The 23,495-nt window shown below is 43.0% G+C and overlaps 1 protein-coding gene across 5 annotated transcripts in view; it reads right to left on the bottom strand.

Moving 5' to 3' along the window:
* Positions 1 to 2,517: 2,517 nt before the first annotated feature.
* setd2 (SET domain containing 2, histone lysine methyltransferase) overlaps positions 2,518 to 23,495 on the bottom strand; it is a 90,858-nt gene continuing 69,880 nt past the window's right edge. Inside the window, exons 15-23 of one of the 5 annotated variants that reach the window (XM_048595723.1) lie at positions 22,116 to 22,302; positions 19,263 to 19,941; positions 18,932 to 19,084; positions 16,311 to 16,450; positions 13,346 to 13,457; positions 12,950 to 13,018; positions 9,190 to 9,273; positions 5,589 to 5,690; positions 2,518 to 4,761 (exon numbers count right to left, since the gene is read on the bottom strand). In XM_048595723.1, coding sequence (XP_048451680.1) covers positions 4,600 to 4,761; positions 5,589 to 5,690; positions 9,190 to 9,273; positions 12,950 to 13,018; positions 13,346 to 13,457; positions 16,311 to 16,450; positions 18,932 to 19,084; positions 19,263 to 19,941; positions 22,116 to 22,302 — 1,688 coding nt within the window. In that variant the 3' untranslated portion in view covers positions 2,518 to 4,599. Of the gene's footprint in view, positions 4,762 to 5,588; positions 5,691 to 9,189; positions 9,304 to 12,949; positions 13,019 to 13,345; positions 13,458 to 16,310; positions 16,451 to 18,931; positions 19,085 to 19,262; positions 19,942 to 22,115; positions 22,303 to 23,495 lie in introns of all 5 variants that reach the window. The other 4 variants (XM_048595722.1, XM_048595725.1, XM_048595724.1 and 1 more) reach the window with 4 other exon arrangements.

A 23,495-nucleotide genomic window follows, 5' to 3' on the forward strand; every position in this document is an offset into this window, starting at 1 on the left:
GCGCTCCGGGGTGCAGGGAGACAGAGAGCGCGCGCTCCGGGGTGCAGGGAGACAGAGCGAGCGCGCTCCGGGGTGTATAGAGAGTGCGAGAGTGAGTACTCCGGGGTCGGGACAGAAGTGCTCCGAGATAAAGAGAGAACGAGTGCACCGGGCAGAGACAGAAAGTGCTCCAGGGAGACAGAGAGCGAGCGAGCAAGCGCGCGCTCCCAGGTGTGTGTGTATATATATATATATATATATAGAGAGAGAGAGAGAGAGAAAGAGACAGAGAAATAGATAGATAGATAGAGAGAGCGAGCGCGCGAGTGCTCCCCGGTGTATACGCAGAGAGATACACAGACAGAGAGCACGTGGGTGCTCCCGGGTGTGTATTATATATATACACACACACATACAGAGAGAGACAGAGATACAAAAACAAAGTTGCTGGAAAAGCCCGGCAGGTCTGACAGCATCTGTGAAGGAGCGAACAAAGTTAACGTTTTGGGCCCAGTGACCCTTCCTCAGAACTGATGGTGGGTGGGAAAACCGTCAGTAAACGATAGGATAGAGCCCAAAGAGAGAGAAAGACAGTTGGACAGACAAAAAAAAGTTGCTAACGATCAGGCTTGATCCCATCGTTTTCCTATCCTATCGTTTACTCCCTACCCCACCCACCTCCCTATTTTCTGCATATAACCTGACATTTTCTCAGCCACCGTCAGTTCTGAGGAAGGGTCACCGGCCTTGAAACGTTAACTCTGTTTTTTCCTTCACAGATACTGCCAGACCTGCTGAGCTTTTCCAGCAACTTTGTTTTTGTTCCTGATTTGCAGCATCCGCAGTTCTTTCAGTTTTTTATTCAGAAGGACGGATGTTTTATTCATTGTATGTTGCCTTGGAAAGACCATATTTGGAATAGCATGTGTAGTTTTGGTCTCCCTACCCAAGAAGGGATATACTTGCCCTTGAAAGAATGGTTTACTACGTAGATAACGGGGATAGCAGAACTGTCACAGGAGGACAGATTGATTCGACTGGGCCTGTATTCACTAGAATTTAGGTGAAAGGGGATCTGACCGAAATCGCATAAATTTGTAACAGGGCTGGACAGACTGCATGCAGGGAGCATGTTTACCATGGCATGGTTGGGGAGTCTGGAACCCAGGGAACACAATCTCATTTAGGACTGAGATGAGGAAAATGGGTAGCGAACCTGTGAATTCTCTACTACAAAGGCTGTGGAAGCCAAATCATTAGAAATGTATCTGTATCAAATATTTCAGATTTTTTAAAGCCAAAAGGTATTGGGAGAAAGCAGGAATATTGCATTGAGACAGATCTTTCTTGGTTATATCAAATGGCAGACAGGTTCGAACAGCTCAATGACCTACTCACATTCCTAGTTTTTGTTTCTCAGGGTAACAGGGACAGGTCAATAAAGGTATAGAAGGCAGCATAGAGAATTGGTGTCTTTATTAGCTGAGCAAGGAGGTTAAGCTGGAACAGAATAAATCATTAGTTAAGCCACAACATGGCTACTTGTGCAGTTCTGGTCACCTCCTTACAGAAAGGACAGAGTTGTACTAGAGAGGGAGGACACAGAGGAGATTTATAAGGATGTTAACAGGACTGGAAAAATGCAGCCATGTGGAGAGATGCGTTAGGGTTACAGTTTAGAAAATAAAAAAAAAAGTGAGAACGGAGAAAACACTGGAGAAGCCAAAGGAAGAAAATGCAACTCTGGAGATACAACAGTATCCCACAGGAGGGGCAGAAAGAAATCATTCCAAGTGGATAAAGAACATGAAAGAGAAAATGTGATTACAGGGTGGACCAGCGAGAAAAGGACATGTGAATGCATGGTGGGTAACAGTGAGGGTATACAGGGACAGTAGGGAAGGAAAACAGCAAAGAGAGTACGTGCCCAGAGGAAGCAAGAGCGTAGAGCAGACAACAACTAGGAGAGAGAGAGGGGCTAGTGAGTACACAAAGAAAGCCACACTTACACACACACACACGCAGAGAGAGGACTGTGCAGTGAAAATGCAAGAGACAACTGAAATATAAATGAGACACTGTACAGTCGTGGAAAAAGCAGATACGTAAAATATAAAGCTGATATAGCAATGAGAAAATGGGCGCTATGTAAACATAGAAACCATGAGGTTGCAGAGAGTGATCCAGTCATGAAAAATGCACATGCACATTACTTTCCTTTTACACTCTTGCACAAGGTCAGTGTTTTAGCATAGAGTTTAATGGAACTAGCAACCCCTTTGTACAGATCAGTGTACAAGTATTATTTAATATTGTCTTTTAAAGTACTCGAGCTATATATTAACAGAATTCTGTACTTTATTGCTTCTTCTGTAGTGAAGCCTATTTCTCTCTCTCACTCTTCACTTCATTGTGCCTTGTCCTCTCTGTCTTTCCAAAAAGTCACTGCCTACCATTGGAGCCTGCCTCTAACCTTAAATGGTTAGCAAAAGAACAACAGGGGTGAAGTTCTTTTTCAAAAGGAAGACTCCAGGCAGATTTCAAACAATTTTTTTTGTTTACTTTTAAAAATACACATTCATCCCTGCAAATATCCAGCTCCTAGCACCAAGTGAAATCTCTGCAAGTCGTAAAGTTACAAACACACAAGCCACTTACCAGAGAGCACTCACTGAAACTTATTTCCCCAGAGAGAGGGAGAGGGGGGGAGGGAGGGGGAGGGGGAGAGAGAGAGAGAGAGAAAGAAAAAGCGAGAGAGGGGAGAACATTCAAGCGCCGACCTCAGTCCTTAGGATTGTGTCAATGCAAGGCTGGTTTCCATAACAGTTTAATTGTTTCAGAAAAAAACTTGGGGAACTGTGCTTTGTAAAAAAAATTCTCAGTTTATAGTACAGAATTGAATCACTTGTCAAACTGGAGATTTCATCAAAGGTTTCACTACCAGACACTAAATATTTAATACATCATATTTCCTGCACCCCCTGCCGTATAGTATGCTTTAATTTAATTAATAATTAAAAAAATTCCACCATCAAAAACATTCTTTTAAATATCAGATTGGCTCACGTATCAAAATACTCAAGCCTAACCAGGATGTTTGGACAGAATTTTCAGTTGCAGCCAGAGAAGGGAAGACTCAGGAATTGGGTGGTCATAGGTCAGCCACCTGTTCTAAACCCTCCCTCAACACCCAACAACTTCCACGGCCAAGCAGCAAAATGAGCGCCCGATCCATTCTGGCCCCAATCACCAGAGCTGACAGTTTGGTCTAAAGTCATGATGGTAATTATCGGCTGGGGAAGAGAGGTCCGGGAGGTGGCGGGGAGGGGGTGCGGGTGGTGGCGGTGAGATTTGTAAGTGACTTGCTAACTCTAGTTTTGCCGATGGTGTTTGTAACCTCGCTCAGGATTGGAAGCAAAACCAAAAGAAATATAGCTGCACATTCTCACAAAAATTGCTCCTTCCAGTTTCCACTGCACCTTGTAAAAAATATTAAGTTAATGAAGACCCTAATCTCTCAACAGAACAAAAGGGTTAGGAATTATATGAGTGCTGCACCCTGAGACACAATTCAGCACACGACATCAAGATTACGTTAGTGACCAAAGCCAATTTGACTGCAGGGGGCATCACAGCAGACCAAAACCCCTATTCTCAATCCCACCCTCTGGTAGGAGGTGGGAGAAAAGTGGGGGTGTGTGTGGGAGTGGGGTGTGTATGTGTGTGCAAACGAAGGGGGTAAAGACAGGATAGTTACTGAGAGCCAAGAAGGCTGTCCAAAGCCTTCAGCATTTCCCAATCACTATCAAATATAAGAGCCTTTAACACTAAAAGGCTTCCCCAAGCATCCCAGAGCGGCCGAGATCAGCTAACTCAACATATCTGATGGGGTGAGGGAGCTGAACTGAGAACCTTCCTCCTGGCCTTGTTTGGCCTGGTTACTCCCTGCATTTTTCTGGGAGGGAGATTGGGGTGGGGGGACAGAAAGGTTGATCAGAATTAAAATTCATTTTGTATAACCTTTGCTCAGTCAGTGAATAAACACCATCGCCCACTATCCAAACAAAACAAAAGGAACCTTTAAGTCAGTACTAGTCACAGATCATTTTGCACAAGTTTTAAAAAAAACAAAAAAAAGTCTTAAAACTTTTCCCCCAAAAACACTCATCATCACAATTTCTCTTTTCGCTGACATTAAATTGAAAGCAAAAAAGTTTTTTAAACATTTTCTTTACATAAAAAAGTCCGTAAAAATTTAATACAGTAAAATGTTTCTTTTAAAGTACGACAGTTTTCCGTTGACTGTCGGTGATATACAGTCAGAATGAGTTGATATCTAACCAATACTCTAGTATTTACACAGTAAAAGAGGGAGAACGATGAAACCCTCCTTGACCCTGCAACCTCCCTCCCTCTAAAAACAAAATTATCAGAGTGAACAGGGACTAGTCGTTAACTAGAAAGTGGTTTCTTTGCCTTCTCAATATATTCACATATGCGTTAAAACAGTATAATACAGATAGCTATGAGGAGACTGAGAAGCTAGTTATAGATTCACAATGGGTTTCTGCTCAAGGACAGGGCAGGTCTGGGGAGAAGGAACAGAGAGGGGTTTATTATTCAATCCACATCTGGTTCTTCTTTAGGCTTGTAAATGGCGCCAAATTTCTGCATGTACTTCTTGATGTATTCCTTGGTTTTATGCTTCACGTTTTCATTGCACTCGAGGTCCTCAGGATTTTTGCATTGTTTCAGCTCCTTGTTCATGACTCCATGTGTCAACTGCGTTAAAGAGAGCGATGAGTAAGAGCAAGGGGAGAAGTGGGAGGGAGGGGAGAGGGAATAGGAGAAAACAGTAAGAGCCAGGATGACAAAGATAGGATGGGAGAAGGACATGCAAGGCAAGGGGAAAGAGAACAAAAGGGTAAATGAGGGATTGGCAGGGAGGGATGGTGACCACAGGGGGCACAGAGGAGGGGGAAAGAGTGGAAGAAGGAGGAGGAGGAGACGAAGACAAAATGTGTGGGAGTGAGCAAGTGAGAGAAGGGGAGAGCATGGGCAGTAGTGGGATGGAGGCAGGAGAAGAGAAAGCAGGAAAGAGGGAGGGGCAGAGAGCAGCAGGACAGGGAGACAAAACAAAGTAATTACTATGTATCTGCTTTATATCTTCTACGCAGTTCTGACAATAGATGGTCACTCTCACTGGGGCTTTAAATTTATCTTCAGATTCATTGTGTTAACTGCTTCATGCAAAAGTGATAATTTATTAATATGAGAGTCTAAAAAGCGAGACACAGAAAAATGGTCATGATGTGGGTCATTGCTGTAGAGCTTGACCTTACGCTCACAACTACTTTCATAAAGGGCAGAGTACATCTCCACAAGCCCAAAGGTGGATGGGGTGGAGCTGGAGCAGGCCTCGTCTCTGGGGAGGAGGTCAGCCGTCACTGCTCGGACTGCTGTTTGTGTCTGTGTACCCTGGACATACCATGGAGTGTCAGAGGGGCATAGGGCTATCAATGGTCCCTGTCAAGACATTTCATTTTCCCAATGCAGCCCCAGAAAAGATATCCCACAACTTAGCCAAACGATGTTTTCAATACCCCTACCTTCCGAGCTAAATGCTTGAAGTCCTCTGTTGCTACGATTCGTCCTAATTTACAGTCAGGTTTCCGGTAGGGATTCAGGCACAGAACAATGAATTGGGAAATCTGGAAAAAGGAGAGAAATCAAAACTTTGGACAGAGGTAGACTGTCGTCCCTTGCCCATTGACAAATTCCACTGTTTGTACTTCTCTTCCCACCCCAACCTTGACTGTCACTAGGTTAATAGTACTTTAAGTACTGTTCATTCTACAGTAAAGTTACACTTGTGTAGCATCTTAGCACTTTTCACTGCATTTTGAATGTTATACCTCTCAAGAGTAACTTTGCTTTAACAATGTTGCATAAAGGGGTAAATATTGGTCAGGATACGAGTGAGAACACGCTTGCTCTCCCTCAAATCACAGCCTGCAATTTTGAAAAAATATCTAATCTAGAGAGCAAATGTTAGGTCTGATCTGAAAAGCAAGCAATCTCTGTAACTATGCAGCGAGGCGTCATTCTTGTTTATTAACCTTACGGATTCAAGTATTTGGATTGGGTCTCTTGAAGGGGAGAACACTGCAACAAGGTTGCTGGGACGTTGAATTATTTAATGAAATGGAGGAATCCAGAATCTGAAATCAAATTCAGGAATAACAACATCCTGAAGGATAAAACAACATCCCTGATGTCAGGTCCTCGTCCTCAGTCTGCAACTGTGCAAGCCTGTGTTACCTTGCTCGTCTGCTTGGGGTGACCTCAGTAAAGATTAAAGATTAAAGCCTGGCATTTTTTAAAAAAGGCTACTTACAGGCTATGGCTCACTTGTTGTGTTTATTGTTTTGGATTGTGATTTAAAAGTCACATTCACCCTCACATTAAGTTGAGAAGATGGGGTCCCTTCTAAACAAAGGCCACTTTATGATGTGCTGGCACATAGCACCTTTTCCCTGTACTTTTTAATGGTCTCGCGCTGCCTTCAGAAGAGATTTACCAGGATGTTGCTGGGAATGGAGGACTTAAGTTATAAGGAGAGGCTGAATAGACTGCGACTTTTCCCACTGGAACACAGGAGGTAAAGATTTCATAGATCTTATAGAGATTTAAAATCATGAGAGGTAGAAGGTGAATGGCAGGTGTCTTTTCCCCAGGGTGGGGAATTTCAAGACTAGAGGGCACATTTTTAAGGTGAGAGGAGAAAGATGTAAAAAGGACATAAGGAGCAACTTTTTTGTTTACACAAAGTGGTTCATGTAAGAAATGAACTTCCGGAGGAAATGGTAGATGCAGTTACAGTTACAACATTTAAAAGACATTTGGATAAGACCATGAACAAGAAAGGTTTGGAGGGATATAGGCCAAGCACAGGCAGGTGGGACTGGTTTAGTTTGGGATTATGGTCGGCATGGACTGGTTGGACCGAGGGATTTGTTTCCATGCTGTATGACTCTATGACTCTCGCCTTTCCTCCCAAAACTGAAGGCTTTGGCTCTTGGTGGAGAGCCAATTGTATCTTGGTGCCCACAAACATCCAGGGGTATGTGGCTACATGTCATGTTCCAATAGTGCTGTTTTCAGTTGGTTCCAAGGTAATTATTCCCACCACAGCTTCATGGACTAACATTATCCGGCACAGGCCAGTGAGTACCAGCAGTGAATTGATCTTGGGCTTAAGCATTGCAGCCATGCCCACACTCCTGCCCACATTTAGCCAGCTGATGACACTCCAGCCCCTGGCAAAGAAACAAGAGAATTGTTTGGTGGGGAGATAAGTTGCAATCAGGCTGGGACTTACTACGTGTTCAATCTTCGCCAATGAGCTTAAATATTCATTCCCTCCAGCAGTAGCACAATGTTATTGCAACGTATATTACTGACAGAAGAACTGCAGAAAGTCAAAGATCTTCGACAACATTGCCTCCACCTCAAAACAGGGGGACAGAGGAATGCGAGTGCATAGGAATACCACCGCTGTCAAGTTATACATCAACCTAGCTTAAGCACATTTCACTGCAATTTCAGCGCTGCTAGGATTAATACCCAACAACACTGTGATAGCACATTCACCACATGGACTACAGTGATTTAAGGCAATGATTCAACAATACTGTCTTGGGGATTTAAGGGATGCCCATGAGAGACAGCATGAACACACGGTCTTTCAGGTGGATCCTGCATTTATTAGAGATGAGTGTTCATGCTTTGGAGGGAGTGCCTGTCCCTGAGAAACAGGAGTATGTCCATGGGAGGTGGATTTGAGAGAGATGACAGCTCCCCCTTGGGAAAGTTTAACGTCCATCATTAGGCCAGTGGGAGGAGGACACACTGACTGGAAGAAGTAGGGCTATCACAAATGACATAAGCACACCCAAGTTCAAAGCTTATGCTCCTGAGAGGAACAAGGAGGAAGAAAGTTGAATGAATTACCTATTTTCAATTCAGACAATGAATTATCTTTTAAAAGCCAGAGCTGAATTTGTCTCTAGATGCTGTGGAGGGCAAAAAAAAAAGAAGGTTTTACAGGGACCCACCTCCTCTCAATCATCTCACTATCCCCTCAGTCCATCCTTCCTTGAGAAAGGTATCCAAATCCTACTAAATATATTTATACTGATAACTAAATGTACTTCCTCGGTAACTTGTTTCACAACTTTATTGCCAACTGGTCTTCCACCTTCCCTCTCCTGACTTCCCTTCTAATTGCTAACTTTCTAAGTCTTACATGTGTGCTTTACAACAAAAGTAAATAAATACAAAGATAACACAGTGTGGAGCTAGAGGAACACAGCAGGCCAGGCAGCATCAGAGGAGCAGAAATGGTCCCAACCAGAAACGTCAGCTTTCCTGCTCCTCTGATGCTGCGTTCCTCCAGCTCCACACTGTGTTATCTCTGACTCCAGCATCGGCAGTTCTTACTATCTTTAAATAAATACAAAGATTGGAAACAGTGCAAAATATATATATTCATAAAAATGTTTAAATGATACTACGAGGGGCAACTAATTAATTATTTCTGAAGCCATTTTACACACAGCAAGATCCAACGTGCAATGAGCTAAACGGCCAGGTTATCTGATTTTCTTGCTAGGAGAGGGCTGGCATAAAAGGACACAACAGTTGTTTGCTCTTGGTATTGACTTCTGGCCGGAACATAGAACAGTACAGCACAGGAATGGGCCCTTTGGCCCATGATGTTGTGCCAAACATGACGCCAAATGAAACTAATCCCTTTTGGCTGCCTTTGGTCCATATCCTTCCATTCCTTGCATATTCATGTGCTTATTGAAAAGTCTCTTATACGCTCCTATCGTATCTGCCTCCACCACCACCCCTGGCAGTGCATTCCAGACTTGTACCACTCTGTGTAAAAAAACTTGCACTTCACATCTCCTTTGGACTTTCCCCCTCTCACTTTAAATGCATGCCCCCTCGTTTTCGGCATTTCAACTCTGGGAAAAAGATTCTGACCATCAACCCTTTGTATGCATCTCATAATTTTATAGAACACTGGTAATTTCTTTTCTCTACCTGGGACATTACATTGTGAGGCAACATGGGTGGGGGCATTGGACGGGAAAAGAAGACAGCAAAGGGAAGAGCTAAGCTCTTCTGGTGCAGACTTACCTCCTTCCTGAACATCTCTTTGCTTCTCTTGGCAAGTTCGGTTGAGGTGTCAGCCTCTGCTGTTTTAGGCTTTTTCTTGGATGACTGAACAAGAGATATAAAGGACTTTGGTAACTTCAGAGAGAAAATGGAGGAAGGCAATTAATTAAAAGTTAAACTTCCAGATCCCACCTACCAGCTACTGAATATTACATGGCAAAAATCACTCACCCAGCTGTTACAACCTCATATTCACCACATCCCTTCGCCCGCTGGTTTGCCATTAACTCATTCAATTGTACCTTAACTAGTCCCAATGTCCTAATCTTTCCTTGCCATCTTCTTTGCCAATGTTCTCCTTTGGTGAAAATATTTCTACTTACCCTTCATGTGGTCCATCATCCCCTTTTTCTAAAATTCTTGTCCACAGTGAATTTTTTTGTCAACTGGCATCACCAATTTTCTTTTTTTTTTTTTTTTTTTTCTTCTCTTTTTAATTTTTTTTTTTTTTTTTTTTTTTTTTACTCGCTTGTAGATTGTAATTAATTTTTAATGTTACTATCGCACTCGCATATGCCCATACCTTGTGTGACACCGAGCTATGGAAAGGGTGGTTAAGGAAGGTTTGGGGGGGTGGTGGTGGGGAGGATGGTAGTATTTGATTGGAACTTTAGGATGGTGCAGCACAACAGTATTACAAAAGGGAAGGGCAGGCTCAATAATCACTGCAGGGACAAGAGCAAAAAACTTATTAAAAAAAACAAGATCCTTTTAAAGTATTATTGCCCTGTTGTGCCAGATGGGAAGCCTAAAAAGCTATTCCCTGTACTTTTAGTGGACTCAATGCTCAATGTTTCCAATTCATGCAGAACTATCAACAAAATGAACTGGATGTTCATATCCACAGTGCAATGTGATTGACTCTTAGGGATAGGCAACAAATGCTTAGCCAGAGATGCACACATCCCATTTGAGAATTGAAAAACAAAAACTGGGGTGGTGGTGGTGAATAGTCATAGTAAGTTCCATTCAAAGAGAACAGGACCCTGGTACAAAAGTCACTAAAACCTACTTTAGTTATATCAGGTAATGGAAAAGAAGTGTACTGCTCAAGCCAAAAAAGAGAAATAACAAACAGGTTTATAAAGCATCAGTACTGATGCACAGGTTACAGTGTATTGCCCAAAGAAGAGCTCTATATATACAAATGTACGGACTGTAAGGAATAAATTAAATGAGCTGCAAGAACAAATTCGAATTGGAGATATTAGCCGTTACTGAGACGTGGCTCCTGGTCGGTCTGGACTAGAAACAAAATGCATCCGGTTATGAGATTTACAGGATGGATAAGGAAAATGGCAGAGGGGATGGGGTAACCTTACTCATCAGAAACAAAATCACTTCATGGTGACAGAGGATATAATGAGGGGAGACTTTATGGGTGAAACTGAGGAATATTAAAAACCTAAAACTGTAATAGGTATTGTATAAGGACTCATTGGTAGCAGCTGTGGGTGCTAGATTGTAGAAATATGGAAATTACGAAAATGTGTAGCAGAGGCAGAGTAGTGTTAATGGTAGATTTTATCTTTAACATCGAGGGGGAAGGCAGACAAGCCCCTGTCAGAAAGATGGTGAATTTCTGGAGTGTATTCAAAATAGTTTCATACAGCAATATGTCCTGTATGCATCAAGAGGACAAGCAATATTGGATTTATTAATGGGTAATGAGCCAGATTTAATTAGTAACCTAAATGTGCGTGAATATTTATCAACTAGTGATCATAACGCGATGGAGTTCAATGTAGCATTTAGAAGTGAGTTTTAGCTCTGGGTAAAACTGACTTTGTTGAGATTAGACAGAGACAGTCCGGAGTAAACTGGGAACAACTCAAGAACAGTGGATTGTTGAACAGAGACACCTAGGGTTCAGGTACATAGTTCCTTGAAAGTTGCACCACAGGGTGTTAAAGGTGGCATTTGGCACCCTTGCCTTCATAGCTCAGATCATGGAGTATAGGAAGTGGGACATTATGTTGTGGTTGTACAGGACGCTGGTGTGGCCAGTTTTGGAGTACTGCGTCCAGTTCTGGTCGCCCTGTTATAGGAAGGATATTATTAAATTGGAGACAGTGCAGAAAAGATTTACCAGGATGTTACCAGGATTGGAGGGTAGGAGTTAAAAGAAGAGGCTGCATAGGCTGGGACTTTTTCCACTGGAGCATAGGAGTTAAAGGGTGACCTTATAGAGGTTTATAAAATCATAAGGGGTATAAACAAGGTGAATATCAAAAGGTCTTTTCTCAAGGATCAGGAAATTCAAAACTAGACGGCATTTTTTATGGTGAGAGGAGAAAGATTTAAAAGGGACATGAGGGACAACTTTTTCCACACAGAGGGTGGTTTGCATGTACAATAAACTACCAGAGGAAGTTGTGGATGCATGTATGCTTACATCATGTACAAGACATTTGAACAGGTTCATGAATAGAAAAGTTTTAGAGGGTCATTGACCAAACATAGGCAAATGGGACTAGTTTAGTTTGGGAAACTTGGTCGGCATGAACAAGTTGGACCGAAGGGTCTGTTTCCATGCTGTATGATGCTATGACTCTATGACTACATTTAAAAAAATATTTAATGCAACAAAGAACAAGTTTATATCTCCAAGAGGAAAAGCTTTCTTCAAAAAAAAGTGTGGACAACTAAAGAGATAAGGGACAGCATAAAATTGAAAAAAAAAGGGCTTACCAAAATGCAATAGAAAGCAAAGTTTCTGCTTAATGGGAAAGATGCAAAGGGCCACAAAGCATCTTACAAGAATTACTGAAAGGGGTTACAAAAGGAAACCTGCAAAAGGACAAAATCAAGAAGAAGAAATTTTATAGTTACATAAAGGGAAAGTAGGTGGTCAGGAGCAATATTGGCCCACCAAGGGTTGAAAGTAGGGATATTATCAACGACCACAGGGAAATGACAAAGATATTAAATAATTACTTTGCTTCAGTATTTACAGTAGAAAAGGAGAATAGCCTGTCAGAAATCCCAAGGAAATCAATACTGGATCAGAGTCAGGACTGAATAAAATTAACTTAAGTATACCATCAATGATGAGGAAATTAATGGTATTAAAGAGTGACAAATCCCCAGGACCTAACAGTTTCCATCTGAGGGTATTCCATCTGTGGAGGAATATACTGCAGATGCCGTAACAATAATCTTTCAGAGTTTCTAGATTCAGGACTCAGCCCTCTGGATTGGAAAATTCATATCACTCTGCTTTTTAAGAAGGGAACAAGAGGAAAGCCAGGCAATTACAGACCAGTTAGCTTAAAGTCTGCAGTCGAGAAATTGTTGAGAGTCTCTAATCTAATTGAATGACGGAACAGGCTTGAGGGGCTGAATGGTCGACTCCTGTTCCTATGCTTTGAATGTATTAACAGAGAAGTTAGTTTTTTTTGATGGACATGGGAGTTAACACTTTTGGGAGACAGACAGGAAAGTGGAGTGGAGACCACAGTCTGATCAATTATGACCTTACTGAACGGCTGAGCAGGCACGAAGGGCCAAATTGCCCACTGCTGCTTCTAGGTTCTACGTTCCTATCATCTAATTCAGACTCAGACAGTCACCAGGGAGAGGGTTAGAGCTGGGGGTGATGGAGCAGAGATTGCAGTGGGAATTGAAAGGCAATGGCTTTGGTCATCCCAATATCGGCATGCCTTTCCCACCAACACATGCATGCTGACTGCATGCACACATACTGTACAGGTACACACACCTGGCTATATGAGTTAGGTGTCCCGTCTCCACTCCCATCCTGTCCATGTAACTCAGTGAGCATTGGGTCCTAAGAGAAACAAGAAACAGACAATAAAGTTCCCCTTTTAGTACTCTAGCTGATAGATTTCACGGTCTTCCCCTTTGATTCATAGCAATTAGGTAAAACCAGCAAATAAGAAAACCAGATCAAGAGGATAATAATATGCCATCAAGAAAAAATGCAACAGTAGTTACTGAACCTCATGACCTGACTGGGTATGCATCACTGAGTGAAGGATACAGTGCATTGAGTAAGAAAGGAGACACTGATGAATGAAAGATACCAAGATCATTCCTTTTTTTGCACCAAAATTGCCAAAGAGCCAAAACTCCTAACAGCAGCAAGAATCATCACCTTGGCTGGATGTTCATCATATGTGGGAGTCCCAAGATCCATTTCAGCTTCGTGACCCACACTCATGTCGTCGCTGCCTCCGTCCCATAACGGCGGGTCCCACTGCGTTTGCCTGGAGGAACATACAATATAATTGAGCAAGGTGGGTTCTTAGGCTGCTCAGGAAAGCAGGTAGAACACAGTAGGAGGTTGTTGAATGCGCTCCATATTACCATCACCATCGGGTGCAGTTCTATTTAGATAACTGAGGAACCTCCTGGTACTGGAGAGCATGGAGGTTAAGAGAAATTTAAAATGTAACCGTGAATTGGGTGCCTGAGAAGAGGCAAGAACTGGGAATGTGAAATGCAAAGTCAAGAGGTCACCTTACTGATACGCGGGATGCAACCAATGGTTTAAGACAGCCACCATCAGTGTATAAGATTTCAAAACAGCAACAACCGAATCATCTATTTCATCGCACACAGAACAGTACAGCACAGGAACAGGCCCTTCGGCTGACCTTGATGCTATTCTAAACTAATCCCATCAGCCCGTACATGGTCTGTACCACTCTATTCCCTGCCTGTTCATGTATCTGTCTAAATGCTTCTCAAACTTTGCTATCGTATCTGCTTCTATCGCCTCCCCTGGCAGTGCATTCCAAGCATCTACTACCCTTTCTGTTAAAAAAAAACTTTTCTTGTAAATCTCCTTTAAACTTTCCTCATCCTACCTTAAATCTATGCCCCCTAGTATCTGATGTTTCCACCCTGGGAAACAGACTCCGACTATCCACTATCCATGCCTCTCACAATGTTATACACTTCTATCAGGTCACTCCTCAGCCTCTGATGTTCGAATGAAAACAATCCAAGTTTGTCCAATCTTTCCTAACAGCTAATACACTCCAATCCAGGCAACATCACGATAACTGCTAGTGCACCCTCTCTGAAGCCTCCACTTCCTTCCTATACACCAAATGTGGCCTGACCAAAGTCTTATACAGTTGAAACATGCCTTGCCAACTTTTACATTCAATGCCCCAACTGATGAAGGCAAGCATCTTATATGCCTTCTTTACCACCTTATCCACTTGTGTTGCCACTTTCAGGGAGCTAAGGATTTGGACCCCAAGATCCCTCTGTATATCAATGCTCCTCAGGGTCCTGCCATTTACTCTATACTTTTCTCTTGCATTTAACCTCCCAAAATGCATCACCTCACACTTGTCCAGCAAGTGGATTTAACTCCATTTGTCATTTCTCCACCCAACTTTCCAGCTGTCTATAACCTGTTGCACCTTTTGATATCCTTCCTCACTATCCACAACGCCATCAATTTTTGTGTCCTCTGCAAACTTTCCAATTACACCGACATTTTCATCCAGATCATTTATATATATTACAAACAACAGAGGTCCCAGCATTGAATCTTGTGGAACACCACTAGTCACAGACCTCCAGTCAGAAAAACACCCCTCCACAACTATCCTCTGTCCTATACAGGCAAGCTAATTTTGTATCTAACTTGCAACTCGTGACTGATTTCATGTGATTTGATTTTTTGGATCAGCCTACCATGAGGGATCTTGTTAAATGCTTTAGTAAAGTCCATGTAAACAATATCCTTTGCCTTACCCACAATCATCTTCATCACTTCTTAAAAAAAAACACCCAATCAAGTTTCTGAGACAAAATCTCTCCTGCATAAAGCCACAGTGACTATTCCTAATGAGTCCATTCTTCTCCAAATGCTAGTAAATCCTGCGCCTAAGAATCTTCTTCATTAGTTTCTCCACCACTGATGTAAGGCTCACTGGCCTATAATTTCCTAGATTATCCGTGTAGCCCTTCTTGTACATAACACTGGCTATTCTCCAGTCTTCTGTGACTTCACCAGTGGCTGAAGAGGATACATAGATCTCTGTCAAGGCCCCAGCAATCTAGTCCCTTACCTCCTTCAGTTTCCTGGAATAGATACCATCAGGCTCTGAGGATTTATCTACCTTAATGTTTTTCAGGACATCCATCACCACCTCCTTCTTGATATCACCTTGCCTTAGAGTGTCAACAAACCCCTCTCTAAACTTACCATCACCCATGTCCTTATCCTTGATGAATACCAATGCAAAGTACTCATTAAGGATCTCACCCACTTCCTCTGGCTTCTCTCAAACACACACACACACACACACACACACACACACGAGTTCCATCCTTTGTCTTTGAGCGGACCTACCCTCTCCCTAGTTATGGTTTTGCTCCTAATATACACATAAAATGCCTTAGGATTCTCCTTAATCCTATTGCCAAGGACATTTCATGGCCCCTTTTAGCCCTGTTAATTTTCTTTAAGTTCTTTCCTATTTCCTCTACATTCAAGAGCCTTGTTTGAGTTCTGTTTCCTAAACCTTATAAATGCTTCCTTTTCCTTTTCATATGGTATTGGGTTGTAAGATTGACTGGTGGCCAGGACAGACAGGGAAGAATTTCAAAGCAGTGCCACTGGGACTTGAGAGCTTCAATTTAGTATCTCATTCAAAAGACAGTGCAGCCCTCCAGTAATACGGTCCTGAAGTTTAATCCTGACTGAGGCTGTGTGCTCAGGTTTCTGGAGCGGCAAGTACACCACCACTGAGGAAACCTAATTCCAATTGACAGGCAAACACAATGGGTAATATTTTTCTTAGTACAGAGAAATGCTACAATTCTGTAACTGTACAAAGTCACTTGCAGCATAGCTGATGTGAATGAGTGCAAGATATTCCATGCAGATATTTTTGTGTGGTGCCGAGTAAGTGAGGGAACAGGAGAGCTGAGCATCTTGATTCGGCTCTGAAGTCCAGTTTGTTACAGTCAATGACTCACTGACCTCAAATGGTTTTCCCGATCACCCCCTCTAGGCTGAATGGCTATCTTCATGTTACAGGTTATACTCCTTCTACCAACTCACTGGGATTGGGGCAGGTTCCACAAAAACCCACCTGGTAATCACGTGGTAGTAGTAAATCTTTCCCTCTGGGTCCCGAGCAGTCTTCCAGTTAGAGGGGAGGATGATGGTCTTCGGCTTTGGAGGCGAAGGAGGTGGCAAATCGTGAAGACTGTTGACAACTATCAGTTCCGGCTGGAGATTACAGATACAGAAGTCATTAAAATAGAAAGAACAACACACATAATCCAACAACAGTCTGCGGTGCAATAATACTGTAAATACCTGAAGAAACCAGACGAGGTAAGGCCAATTGTTTTGTGACCATGTGAATGAACGAATTAACTCAATAAGCAGCTGAATCAGTAAAAACCAAGCCGGACCCAGGTCTATTCAGGGACCTGTAATAGGGATGTCACTGTTGTGTGGGGGGGGTGGGGAGAATCTGCCAGCTTCCCCAGTTTCTGCCTCCAACCCGTGATGCCCATCGGAAAGCTCTTGTGCCTGCATGTCTGATGAGAATGCTGCCTAAAAGTGCTGTCAAGGACTGGTACACAAAGAATAGCCACTTTGGCAAGTGTGATAGAGTTCCCAGTGTGTCATGAGCCATGGAGAGTTGGCAAGGGAGTGAAAGGGTGATCAAGAAAAGTAATGTGGCCTTTTGAGAGCATCAATCATCTTCCTTATTTATTCTCAGGAAGTGGAAATTGATGTCAAGGGTGGTACTTATTATCCATCCCTTGCTACCTCTAAAAGATAATTTTTTGGAATAGTTTGATGCAATTAAATGATTAGAGGTGACAAGGTGAGAGGGTGAACAAGAGTCAACCTCCAAGTTGGTGTGGGACTTGATTCAGACCAGCTAAGGAGATTATTGTTGAATTACCTGGATTTGTACAACAGTCAGCCAGCAATCTTCATGGCCACTTTTACGGTTACCAGACTTTTCTTCCAGATACTTTTTGAAAACCAAATTCAGATTTGCAGATCATGGTAGGACTTGAAATCCTGTTTCTCGAGGTTACTTGTCCAGTTACATAGCTCTAACCCTATCACATACTTAGCTGTGCAGAGTTGCTACGGTTGCTGATCAAACATCCATTTGATCCCTTTGCTCCATCATTCAATGAGGTCATAGGTGACTGATTGTGGCCGTAAGTGCACACTCCTGTCTATTCCCTATAATTTCTGGGCAAACAACAGTCAAGAGGTTATCTACCATTGCCTTAAAGCTATTCAATGGCTGCCCCAACTGCTCTCTGGGAAGAGTATTCCAAAGACACAGGCAACTCATAAAATTTCTCATCTCTCGCTTAAATGAAAAAAAATTTCATTTTTATGATGTCTATACTAGTTCTAGTTTCTTCCACAAGGGGAAGAAACATCCATTCAGCATTTATCCTTTCAGCCCTTTCAGGATCTTATAGGTCTCAAGAACAGATGGATGACACCTTTCTAAACTAAGCACCTTTTGACTGTATACAGTCTGTCCCCCCCTATTTCTTGCCTATTCAACTCTGTCACAGCTCTCAATTTTCGGAACTGCACAGGAAACAGGCCTAGCTAACTTTTCCTCATAAGATAACCTTACCATCCCATGTATCACTCGAATGAACCTTCTCTGAACTGCTTCTACCACATTTGTGTCCTTTCCTAAAAAAAAGACCATAACTGTACATATGTGGTCTCACCATTGCTCCTGTATAACAGTAGCAAAGCTTCCCTATTTATATATTCCATTTGCCTTGGAATAAATGACAACATTCCATTTGTCATTTTAAGCTCTTGCTCTACCTACATATTACCTTCTTGTGATTCATGTAGCAGGGCACCCAGATGCCTCTGTACCAGAGTTCTGCAATTTCTCTACAATGAAATAGTATGCTCTTTTTCTACCTGCCAAAGCACACAAGTTCACATTTCCCACATTATGCACAATCTGCCAAATTTCAGCATTTTAGACTTAGTTAGTCTATCTATATCCTGACACAGACTCTTTGCATCCTCTTCATAACTTATGTCCCTACCAATCATTGAGTCATCAGCAAATTCAGCAGTATTTGGGGATTTTATTCCTATTTTTAAGCTTACCCGTTTGGTTCTACTGCTTAGCGGAAGATCTTATGAATTGTAGTTCTCTCCGAGCTTGACTTAAGGCCCCTCTCCAAACTAACGCTTTAAAACAGACTAATTGGGCATTCATCTTGTGTCTGAGAGTTAGTGTGCCTGTGCAGGTGTACATTTGTACGTGCTTGTATGTACACATGTATGTCAGTATGCAAAGGACTTTGTGCGAATATATGTGCACACACGTACCCCAGTATCTGTACGTCTCTACACAGCCACTGTGTGTCTACATAACAGGCACAGCATCAAAAATAGGACCCAGTTTGCTGCTGCTAACATCTCATTGCCTCCTTTCATTGGGACTTTTTGGAAGAAGGGCTGAACCATGCTCCCTCTAATTCAGAGGAGGGAACATTGTTACTTAGCCGAAGACCATATTGTGGAGAGACTTTCAGACATCTTGACACCATGATAAGCTATGTACAAATGTAAGGCTATGAACTGAACTCAAATCCAGGACTACCTGGTGCACAGGAGTTGGAGGAGGTGGGAAGAGTAAAGGACAGGAAGATAAGAAAATACCACAAGAAGGATTAGCACAGCAAGTACCTGTTGTACAGTCTGTGGTTGCCCAGGTTGCTGGTAGGATGGGGCTGATGATGTCACGAGCATTCCTGCTGCTGGCTGTGCAACAGCACCCTGTGGGTGAGCCAGGAAACACTGCTGCCCCTGTCCGCAGTCAGGACTTGACTGAGTGTAACTCTGCAATGAGCAAAGACATAAAGACAGAAAGAGACAGAGGAGAGAGGGAGGCACACACATACGCACAAAGAGACAGTGACAACTAAAGAAAAGACATGCACTTATATAATTACCCCTCCACTCTCCCTCACCAACTCTGTCGCACGGCTGATTAATAAGAAAAGGTCGAGGACTGTACCTGGACGATTTGCTGAGTAGTTTGTCCGTAAGGAGAGGATATACTGTAAACAGGCTGGCACGGCTGTCCCTGGTAATAAATTGGCGCCTGGGGCTGCCCACTGGAATATTGCTGGTGCACTGCCATTGTCTGCTGGTTGGGATCCCACACTCCATAGCTCTGCCCGGTTGTTTGAGTACCGGATACTTGTATTGCTGCCACGTTTGGGTCTTGGGCGATGACGACAGGAGCCTGAGCCAGGTACTGTTGCCCCTGGACTTCTACCTGAGGTGACAGATGCTGAACCGTGGAGTGCCCTGCTGGCACCGACTCCGACAACAGTGGCTGCGGGTGCTCGTAGCCCATCTGCGGAGGGCACAAGGGCTCCATGTTTGGTGTTGGCAGGAGCACTTTGCCAGCGTTTGGGTTGACCGGGTCAACATAAGTCTGTAGAGGGTAGCCCGGCGGGTAACTGGCAAAGCTCGTGTGAGAGTTGCTGTACGTTCCAGAGTCATAAGGCACCTGCGAGCTAACACAAATGGGTTGTATTTGCTGTTGCTGCTGCTGCTGTTGTACCAGGTACAAGCTCTGTTTCTGCGCTTCCCTTTGTGCTACCTCTTGCTCAAACAGCTTCCTCCGTTCCTCTGTAGATAGTTTACTCCTGGTTTTCTTCTTCTTAGCTGGTGTTGCACCGTCGTATCTTTTTGAGACAAGAAAAAGCAACATTATACAGTAAAGTTTATAATTAACAATAAAACAATAAACACTCCTCTCATTCCAACAGAGATCAGAGATTTTTTTCTAAATCAAACCTGTCTCATCACCTTGAAATTTATGATGCATTTCATGTACAAATTAATTATTTTATTCTTGGAGTGTGATCAGCCATCCTGAAGGATTGTTTTCACAACCGAGTGGGTTGCTGGGCCACTTCAAAGGATTTATAAAAGCTCTGATAATCCCAACATTCCTCTAACTTAGGCCTCTTATGCAATGTCAGCTACCTTGGCTTATAACAACTTATTACCTTAGCTCTGCAACTGTCTCCGTAAACCTCTCTGCCTCTCACCTAATTCGATGCTTTGAAACTTAACTCTCCTAGTCCTTTCCCCTAACTGGTTTCTCCTCTGGCCTGATGCCAATTTTAGTTCGAGTACACTCTTGTGATTCACCTTCGGCAATTTCATTATGGTATACAAGCTTTATAATCGCAAATTGTTGCAGTGAGGAACTGGAATCACATGTAAGCCAAGACAGATTAGGAATAGTTTCTTCCCTGAAGACATCTGGAAACTAGCCGAGTTCTGACAAAAATTCAGCAATTTGCAAGGCCGGTTTGCACTCTGCTGACCAACAAATTATCGGACCTGTTGAATTCAGTCTCAGAGTTGTACGATACAAACAGAAAGTGCTGGGAATACAGCAGCACCTGTGCACAGAGTCTTGTTGGTGCACAGCAACAGGTCCGAGCCAAAAACATTGGCCAGACAGCATGGTGGTGTGTTGAAGTAACAGGCAACTGAAAGCCAGGGATCATTTTGCAGATGGAATTTAGGCATTCTGCAAAGTGATTTCACAGAGTGATCCATTATCCGCACCTCTCCCTTCACTCTGTCTCTTCCTTTCTACAATACTAATAGGGTTCCACTGGTCCTTATTTTTCACCCCAATAACATCCACAACCAAACAAGTGTTAGCAGCCATTTCCACCACCTCCAGCAGGATGCCACCACCAGATACTCATTCCCCTCCCTCATCAGCATTCCATGCTATCGCACAAGGCAGAATACTTGCCTGTTTACTTCCTTCCTCCTCAGTACCCAACGACCCAAACACCTTCGAGGTGAATCACCGATTTACCTTAACTTCACTTAACCTAGTCTACTGTACTCTCTGTTCACAATATGGTCTCCTCGAGGATGGGGAGATGAAACACAGACTGGGCAGTCGCTTTGTAGAACACCTTTCCATCTGCAAAAATGAACCCATGTTTCCAGTTGCTTGCCACTTCAGCACACCACCGTGTTCCCTCATCAACATTTTTGTCGCGGGCCTGCTGCAGTGCTCCAGTGAGGCTCAACGCAGTTGGAAGACAGCACCTTATTTTCCACTTGGGGACCCTGCGGCCTTCTGGAGTCAATATCGAATTCAATAACTTTAGGGCTCAAACATCACCCTCCATGTCCTTTACTTGTCCCCACACCCTATGCCCCGTCATCACATGGGCTGCTTAAAGCAGCCCTTCACCTTTTCACCTACTTATGGTCCCATTATCAACTCTTCTATCTCCCTTGCTCACCATTATCCATCCTTTTGTCTGCCTGTCTTTCTCTCCCTCTCGTCTCCATCTCAATTGCTTATTCCCTTAGCCACACCCACCAACTCTGTCTTTAGGCGCCTTTACAGTCTTGAAGAGGGGTCACTGGACCCCAAACGTTAACTCTGCTTCTTCTCCACAGATACTGTCAGACCTGCTGAGTTTCTCCAGCGATTTCTGTTTTTGTTTTAGATTTCTAGCATCTGCGGTTCTTTCTGTTATTTCATTAAAAGTATTAACTGGTCATTGCCTTAATGCTAGTTGTGTTCCTTACATTGCCAAAGTAACCACAACTTAAAATTTAGTTGATTGGAAAATGCCTTGGGTCATTCTAAAGTTACAAAAGGTCTGCTATAAAGCAAGCATTTTGCTGTAGACTACCTAGTTTTTTCTGAATCTGATAAACAGGATATGTATCAATACGTATGACACTGGAAGTTTCAGCTTGATACGCTCCATCAGAGATAAGTCACTGCCTAAGAATAACAGAAGGCTTCCTAGAACCCACAATACAATCAGAGTAGCTAGAAAGAAAGAGAAACAGAAAATAAGCTTGCCTTTCATCTGGGACAGATCTTTTCAGTCCTTCTCTCTCATAGGCTGAAGGTGGTGGCGAAGTTGCTGGTTTACGTTTTTTACGATCTTTGCTAAGTGTCTTGTCAGCATCCTTTTCTTTACCCACGTTTACTGGAGTCTTCGGAACCTGAGAAACATCCTTCTGTGACGCCCCATCCCTGCTGCGCTCTAGAACACAAAAAAAAACACAGCAACAAATCTTCAGGATCTCTCCAAGAGAAGAACTTTTAATTGGGATTGAGAAAGCAACTAGCAAGTCAACAAAAAATGAATTTTTAGTTCCATTTTGTTCCCATTTCTCGCTCTTATTTCTCTCTTAAAATAAAACTCTACTTAAATTAAGCCCACCGGCTTCCCGAGGTGGTGAACCGAGAACAACAACATTGATGGTGTAGACTTCCTTGCCCACCCTGGCTGAGATCCCCATGCTAACAGCAAGCACCTCCTTTTGTGTACCCATGCTAACAAACACTGCCAAATGCCACATCTTAAACTAGCCCTGCTATAATAGATGCTAAGCTAGTAGTTCCTTCCCCTGATTTTAGATTGCCAAATAACCAGGTCAGGTACAGCTGGTATAGTGAGTCAAACAGTAATTCAAGTGCAGAATTACCACCCTGTTAGATCTCCACTCGCCACAACAACTCTGCAGCTATTGATTCACTTTGCCATCCTCCCCACCCCAGCAAACCTTCACTGCTACGATCTAGCCTCGCCAGATCAGTCTTGATCAGCTCCACCAAATCTACAAGGGGCTTGTGAATTTCTGGTCACCAAGAGAGATATTTAGTTGGATGCTAAATTTCTCCTCATCACCAAGCCAAACCCAATCCTATGCCCCAGCCCCACAATAAAATCCTTGGCACACTTGAGCTCTTCCCCTCTTGTCATCACCAAACATATCACTTTCAATGAAACCTTTCCCCTGCTCTTTCAGACCCTTTCCCTGTGAGCTCCCAACTCCTCTCTGTTGTGAATGGTTCCCTCTAAAAAAAAAAATTCCATCTTGACAGCCTCATCAAAATCCCACCCTCAAACCCTTAGTTTGTGATCTCCAACCTCGTTTTACACTCACTGAATATGTTAATGCCTAAAGAATTTGTCACCATCTTTTCCACAACTCTTTATCCATCCTTTTGTTGGAATTTCCTCTGATCAAGCTTGTGCTTTGTCACACAATATTCCGTGACTCTGATCATGGTGGATGAATCCCAGTGTCCTCTGCAAGAGGTCAGATTGGCAGATTCCTAAATGGTCAACAATGCCACCTTCCTGAGTGCCTTTCCTCTGTTGTTCAGTTCAGTGGGACTAATGTGTTTGGCTTCACCCTAAACTCAAAGCACCTTCAGTGATTGCCTACC

Source organism: Rhincodon typus, chromosome 4, assembly GCF_021869965.1.
Source record: "Rhincodon typus isolate 14 chromosome 4, sRhiTyp1.1, whole genome shotgun sequence".
NCBI lineage: Eukaryota > Metazoa > Chordata > Chondrichthyes > Orectolobiformes > Rhincodontidae > Rhincodon > Rhincodon typus.